The following is an 8,126-nucleotide window of genomic DNA, read 5'->3' as shown; positions in this document are numbered from 1 at the left end:
TGTATAGTGGAAAGGGAATGTCAAACATGAGCACACAAACTCACAAATGTTCAAGCACACAACTGCAGGGGTGTCACATATCCTTATCAAAGAGGCATTGTGAAGGAAGTCAGGCTAGGTAAACTCAGAAGGAAGGAATTCTTTCAGAGTATCAAAAAACAAAACAGAAAAAAACGTAATAGGTGTTTTGGTTGTGTCACTTTTAGTTTCTTACTGGGATTCTTGGAGTGCTCACTGAGTAACAGATTAAGTGATCTCCCTCAAGAAACAAAAGGGTATAAATTAAATGAAATAAAGCTTATCATGTGATTTTCTTTTTTTATGGTTATAGTATTGCCGTCAGACTCTCACTATATTCTTACTCTCAGTTACTGTTTTACAAAGTTGGGGAGCTGCATATGTATAAAATTTTGCTATTGCACAATATTATGAGTTAAGAAAATCTGCTGTGTAATTCAAAGCAGTACCTTTTTAAAGCTTCTGCTCAATAGATTTCATGAAGCTAGAACTTCGCCTTAACCCATCCCCCTTCTCATGTAGAGCTGTCCAATCACATTTGGGAACCTCCCACCAGAGGAGTTACTCAGTCTCATGGAGATTTTTGTTTTTTCCCCCCCAATTTTCATCAGACATTTCTGCTCTACTTCACTGAACTTAGCTTAACATAATTTGCGTGTTCACAATACTGCACCTGGGTTTGGAAAAGCTGCATTCAAGGTTCATGGACCAACATTGAGGTTTTTGTTTTCTTCAAGTAAGTTAAGTAAGTTACAACATGTTTTTTAAATGTGCATTTCTTTATAATCATGTATTACATAGTATGTGATAGTGGTGATGCAGAGCTACTGTTAAATGTAATTACATTCAAGCAATTCTTTCCTACAATTTGTATTTAAATATTATCACTGAGTGTCAGAGTAAGACACATTTCCGCTCTCCCCATTCTTTTTATAATGTTTGACTTACTGCCGGTCTGTACCAGTTCTCCTAGTATGACTAAGTTGGAGTCTATGTTTACAATAGTAATATATTCACAGTTTTTCCCAGTTAAAAAGCATATGAAGCATATGAGCTGATCATTACTGCACTAAAGAGCACCAAATCCAAATGTTCTACTTTTAAATTGTATTTTACAAATCACAAAAAATCACTAAAATTAACCCTTTGACTCTCAAATAGTTAATGAATGTTAAGGATTACAGTTAATACAGCTCTAAGGGACATCTGTTAAAAATTGCTATTATATTTGTTTAAAAGCTCCACACAAACAATGCTTACATGCTGAATCACCTTATAATAAACTTAAAATCAACCCAAAACCCTTCTAAAGATATTTCAGTGATCTCTTTAAGGCTGTTATTGAGCTGCTCTATTGATGATTAGTCTAAGATATCACTGCATGAGGTTAATACTGTAGTGAAACTCTTTAAAATCAAAATTTGTGCAATTCAGCCATATCTGTTCCTGGTAATGTAATTAAATCTGTAAGATTATGGGAATCAATTTGTGAACAAATTTAGTTTTGATTTGGCTTTGAGTGGATTTTTAGTGAGCTCTTGTTTCTGAGAGTCACTGTGTATCTTGATGAAAGGGAACATTTACTGCCCATGGAAGAGCATAGTTTTCCCTCTAAACGTTATCATGTCATGATAACCTTTTATAGGGACAACAAAGATGTGTTTCCTGTAAATGTTAATGCAAGTGGTCTGTAATGTGTGTCAACACTTATGTTACCTCATAGACCAGTGTGTTGCTATGGATGAAAGTGGAATAAGGAAGAGAAAGGAGTCACAGAATGGCTCCACTGACCTTACCAAAGACAACAAGGAGGTGGTGAAGGCCATTGCCCTTCAAAAAGATGTAAGTATGAACCAGTGTGCTTGACTTTTATATACATGCAGGTTCCTGAGAACAAGTCTCACTAAATTTTCACACTAAAGGATCATCCTTACCTTTTACAATAATAGAGCCTTGGAACTGAGTACCAGGCAGTACCACAGCAAGCGTCTCTACAGATTAACTCCATAATCATCCACTCAGCAGTGCAATCCAGACCCCTAATAAGCTCCATAAGACCTAAAATAAACTTATGGGAACTGAAAGGTTTTCTCAGGTTAAAATAGGATTATTATGATAGTCGTTGCTCTCATCCTGGAAAAGTCCATTCACACATATTTTCCTGCAGACTTCTGTAATTCTCTTTCTGGCATAAAGAAAAGTCACTGGCTTTGTATCTTTATATCAAGCCCCACCAGATCGCTGTTTATTTTAATAGATTTTTAAGATTTTACCCAATGTTTGCATCCTTATATCCTCAGGTAGGGCCCTTCTGGGAGGCCGTCTCACATTTGAAGCATAAATCTAAAAGTGACCACACCCTAGGCTTTAGAATGACCTACCTGAAGAGATAAGGCTTGGAAAATCAGTTACTTTGGTCTCTTCTTTAAACACATTTTATAGACTTGTTTTTATGTGATATTGCTTTTTTATTGCTTCTTCAATCAATCAATCAATCAATCAATCAATCAATCAATCAATCTTTATTTATAAAGCACTTTTCATACAAAAAAAATGTAGCACAAAGTGCTTTACATGGTTAAAAGCAGCTCACCCCACCCTCCAACTCACTCCCCACACTCTCATTAACATAAACGATGTGAATACACACATATCTTCCCCCCCCCCACACACACACACAAACACGCGCGCACACGTAATTCTGCTGCGTGTCTTCTTTTATTATATCGGCATTTACAGTCATGGTAAAAGTAACCCTCCATCAATCCTAATTCAAGACAGTAAAAAAAAAAATCCAGTCCTTACCAGGTACTAAAATGATTTAAATAAACATTAAATGAACAACAACACATAGCATATTATAATGTTTCATTATTTATTTACCAAAAACTGAGCCAAAATGCAGAAGCAGTTTGTGGACAAACTAAGTACACCCAATGATTCAGTATCTTGTAGAACCACTTTTATTTGCCATAACTTGAAGTAATTATTATCTTATTGGTCTCTCACATTATTGTGGAGGATTTTTTTTTACCTAATTTTCTTTACAATATTGCTTCAGTGCTCTAAAGTTTGTAGATATTTGTTTATGCAGCTTTTCAATTAGGTTCAAGACTTAGACAGGGAACTTCAGCACCTTGATTAGTTTCTTTTTTTCAGCCACTTTGTTACAGATTTGCTGATGTGTTTGGGGTCATTCTCCTGGCTCATGACTCACTTTTGGTCAAGCTAGCTGTTGGACAGATAAATCTGACTCTAGAATACTTTTGTATACAGGAGTTAGCGGTTGACTAAATGACTACAAGGTGCCCAAGTCCTGTGGCTGAGTCACCCAAACCATTACCCTTCCACTAGTGTGCTAAACATTTGTCAAAAGTTGTTTGTGTTGATATGGTGTGCCTAAAGGACATTTTTACCCTACAATTTCACCTGGCAACCCATGCAACTTGTCAAACTTCAGCTATGCTGCCATGTTCTTTTTAGATACAAAATGCTTTTTCCTTCCTAAAATAAACTTATGGGAACTGAAAGGTTTTCTCAGGTTAAAATAGGATTATGATAGTCATTGCTCTCATCCTGGAAAAGTCCATTCACACATATTTTCCTGCAGACTTCTGTAATTCTCTTTCTGGCATAAAGAAAAGTCACTGGCTTTGTATCTTTATATCAAGCCCCACCAGATCGCTGTTTATTTTAATAGATCTTTAAGATTTTACCCAATGTTTGCATCCTTATATCCTCAGGTAGGGCCCTTCTGGGAGGGCCCTAAAAGTGACCACACCCTAGGCTTTAGAATGACCTACCTGAAGAGATAAGGCTTGGAAAATCAGTTACTTTGGTCTCTTCTTTAAACACATTTTATAGACTTGTTTTTATGTGATATTGCTTTTTTATTGCTTCTTAATTCTGTCTTCTTTTATTATATCGGCATTTACAGTCATGGTAAAAGTAACCCTCCATCAATCCTAATTCAAGCAGCGCTCGCAAAATTTTTCCAGTCGGGCTACCAAAATCTAACTCAGCCCTGCCCGTCGGGCTATCATAGGAAGGAAAATATATGTCTATGCTTTTGCATTCTTTCGCCAATGTAGCTGAGTAATTATGTCATTGGCATCGATGAGCCACTGTCAATATGTGACATATTGAAATTGCGTTTGAATTTGCGCTTGTTTTTTGCTTTCACTTTCATTTTGCAATTGTGCGAACGGTGTGTAGAGAGCAGCAGCACTGATTGGTGAGTGACGATTAATTGCGCACCAATTCCTCTGACATCGTCTTATCACTCATTAGCTTACTATTCAAAAGTGACAAGTGAAATCTCTCGCAGCAAGTTTAAACATGTGAGAGGTTGAGTGTGCAAAGAATCGCTGACCGTTATGTAAGTACGTGTGTAAAAGCAGCAGGATTTACGCTGGTATTTTAGTTCTGCTCAGCCAAATAAGACAGGTCAGGGTGAAGAAGGGGCAGCCAAAGAAAAGCTTACCACAAAACGGAAAAGTTAGGACAAATCAGACTATGAGGCAAAAAGAAAGCGCAGCTTTTTTGGTTTCATGGACAAAAGAATTTCTGTGGCTGGAATATGACGAGCTAAATAACATGATGTTCTGCCAGGCGTGTTGTGAGTTTCATTTGATTTCTGAGTCGACAAGCGCCTTTGTTACTGGGACCAGTAATTTTAAGAAAGACCCCATCAGAACCCATGAGAAATGCAAGAAATGCATTATTGCCCAGTCTGCAGTATCTTTCCCAGAACAAACAGCAATTGCAAAAAAACATACTAAAAATAAACCAAGCACAACAAGAACTCCTGAAAAAGCTGTTTAGAACAGCGTGCTATATTGGAAAGAGTGAACTACTATTGGCAAAATTTAGCAGTCTTTGCAAACTTCAAAAAGCAAATGGCCTAGATCTTGGTTCCACTTGCCTCTTACCCGTGACTTCAGCGGAAATTTCAGATTCAGGATCTGACACAGACTGATTCTTACAAGTTCATAGAAATTTCTGTTCAATTTGAACCAAGTATTTGAGTTGATGGTTGTAATTTTTATACAGTTGTTGTGATTTGTATTTTAACAATTTTTTTGATTCATTTTTGTTTCCATTACAATATTATACATTAAAGTATAATATTGTAACGGAAACAAAACATTAAAAAATTGCTTTCTTTTTTATTCAGGCTACTAAATTTATTTTGGGCTACCAAAAACTGAAGAATGCCTGCCCGAATGGCTACCAGAGATTTTGAAATTTTGCGAGCCTTGTCAAGACAGCAAAAAAAATATCCAGTCCTTACCAGGTACTAAAATGATTTAAATAAACATTAAATGAACAAAACACATAGCATATTATACTGTTTCATTATTTATTTACCAAAAACTGAGCCAAAATGCAGAAGCAGTTTGTGGACAAACTAAGTACACCCAATGATTCAGTATCTTGTAGAACCACTTTTATTTGCCATAACTTGAAGTAACTATTATCTTATTGGTCTCTCACATTATTGTGGAGGATTTTTCCACCTAATTTTCTTTACAATATTGCTTCAGTGCTCTAAAGTTTGTAGATATTTGTTTATGCAGCTTTTCAATTAGGTTCAAGACTTAGACAGGGAACTTCAGCACCTTGATTAGTTTCTTTTTTCAGCCACTTTGTTACAGATTTGCTGATGTGTTTGGGGTCATTCTCCTGGCTCATGACTCACTTTTGGCCAAGCTAGCTGTTGGACAGATAAATCTGACTCTAGAATACTTTTGTATACAGGAGTTAGTGGTTGACTAAATGACTACAAGGTGCCTAAGTCACCTAAACCATTACCCTTCCACTAGTGTGCTAAATATTTGTCAAAAGTTGTTTGTGTTGATATGGTGTGTCTAAAGGACATTGTTCCCTAACAATTTCACCTGGCAACCCATGCAACTTTTCAAATTTTAGCTGTGTTGTCATGTTCTTTTTAGATACAAAAGGCTTTGTGTCACGATCTGAGGAGACAGACCGTGCGGTGGTGTGTGTGGTGGACCCCGGTGCGAATACAAGAGAGCAGGTTTCAAACAAAGCAGAAATACTGTGACTAAACTGAACTTAAACTAAACTGGAAGCAGATACTGATAAGCTATGAAGACTAAGAAAATCATGAAGATGACTGTAAAGACTGGCCGTGAGGACATGGAGGGTGGGAACACAGACGACGCAACACAGACTGCATGAAACACAGAGACTAAATACACATGAGGGATGATCAGGGGAAGTGGCCACACATGGGAGCACAGCTGACACACATGAACCTAAAGACAGGACAGGAGAAGTGAAACTAAATACACTGACATTGAATACAGACTTTCAAAGTAAAACAGGAAACATGGAGATTAGACATGACATGAACTAAACATAACCACGCATGACAGGTAGACGCACGAACCAGGGAGACTGAGTACAGGGAGATGACATAAACAACTAAGAAACAAAGGGCTAAACAGCACCCTAGAAATTAACTAGACGAACTAAGCTAAAGCATAAATGAATACAAAAGATACATAAAACTCAACACGGGGTCACACGACCCAGGACCATGACACTTTGTCCTTCCAACCCTTCTACACAAACCATGTTTGTATAGTCTTTTTCAAATCGCACTGTCATGATCCGCAACATTTAACATGCTAGCGGAGGCCTGTGGATTCTGAGATGCAGCTCTTGTTTTTTGGGGAGTCTTTTTTCACCTTAGGGTGAATTTTCTGGAATATTCACTCTTGAAAACATTGGGAAGTGTCTTGAAACCTCAGATTTATTGGTAGTAATAATTGATTCTTTAACATGTTTACTAATGTCTTTCCTTTACAGCATTGTGTTATCAGACACTTGAATGCTTCAGACCCACAACTTGACAATGTTTCTGCTCTTAGAAGTGGTCATACTTGCTGATGATCAGTTAATTGTGTAAAAGTGTATTTGATCATTGGCAGTTGGCTGGTACTCAATTCTCACTGAATGAGGTATACTTAGTTTTCTATTATTATTTTTTTTTATATACTGCTTTTTGAATTTTGGCTTAATTTTTGTTAAATAAATGAAAAAGTATAATGTTTTGTGAAACCATTTTTTTCCTATTATGTTTTGATTAAAAAAAAAACAATTAGAATTGAAAGAGTGTGTAATTTTTATTTTATTTTTTCATATTGATTGTGTGACATTCCTCCTGTGTTCTTACTGTTAGTGGAATGTAAGCTGAACTAGTTAATTATCTCTTTGGTCCCACGGACACTGGTCAGTGACCTGGATTCAATAACCCCAGGATGTGTCGTTCCTGTTTTTCTTTATTAATCAATACAATATAATAAATATAGTATCAAGTTAGGTTTGCCTTTAGCCAGTTTACATTACTCATGCTGGTTTACTTGTGAAAATGTAATAGGATTAGCCAAATTCTTGGAAAATACTAACTGAAAACTCAGAGGTTGTTGGTTGTTGGTTGTTGTGTTGATCTTTGGATCCTCCTCCAAAATTATTATGATGATATCAGATCAACACCAACAAAGGGATATCAGGGTGTGTGCTGACATGCCTCTGAAACATTGTGGTCAAGGTGGTGTCTTTGAATGTGCAAACTAAAGTGGTGGTCATCCTTTTTATGAAGACGGGACCATACTCTGTATCCTCCCTTACAAGATGCATGCAAGGGTACAAAAGAGAAGAGTCTGCCCCTTTGTTGGACCTCAGATTCAGAATAAAAAATGTGGTTTCACTCTGGTTGAGGAACATTAAACCAGCTCTTTGCTCCTCTCAAGGATACTTGGGAAATTTCTAAACAAGTATAGAGATGACAAGCCTCTCTGTTTTTTTTTTTTCATGACTGGGTAAGGCTGTATGAGATCCACAGAAAGATCTGGAACACTTTTGCAGTGATTTAGACAAAGTACAAGTTTAGTGTATTACCCTTATCTCTAGCCTCATCTATCTATAGTGACTAAAAAATGAAATTACCTATAAAAGTGACATTGCTGTTTGTTTTCACATGTTGTGAGATGTGAGAATTTTGCCTTTAATGATAAGGGACTTCTTCATCTTTAATTTAGTCTTTAGCAGCTTACTCTGCCTCACTCAACGTGGCAATG

General features: G+C 36.7%; 1 protein-coding gene across 1 annotated transcript in view; it reads left to right on the top strand.

The window, feature by feature from the left end:
* The first annotated feature begins 649 nt into the window (after positions 1–649).
* Positions 650–8,126, top strand: part of LOC146639525 (b(0,+)-type amino acid transporter 1-like) — a 41,866-nt gene continuing 34,389 nt past the window's right edge. Inside the window, exons 1-2 of the mRNA XM_085368040.1 lie at positions 650–754; positions 1,742–1,860. Coding sequence (XP_085224166.1) covers positions 1,756–1,860 — 105 coding nt within the window. The 5' untranslated portion in view covers positions 650–754; positions 1,742–1,755. The remainder of the gene's footprint in view (positions 755–1,741; positions 1,861–8,126) is intronic.

Source organism: Diplotaxodon limnothrissa, linkage group LG1 (genome assembly GCF_057381915.1).
Source record: "Diplotaxodon limnothrissa isolate DT_005_m linkage group LG1, D_limnothrissa_male_GT1.1, whole genome shotgun sequence".
NCBI classification, from domain to species: domain Eukaryota; kingdom Metazoa; phylum Chordata; class Actinopteri; order Cichliformes; family Cichlidae; genus Diplotaxodon; species Diplotaxodon limnothrissa.
The sequence above is the reverse complement of the archived record's forward strand: the minus strand, read 5'-3'. Positions and strand labels throughout refer to the sequence as shown.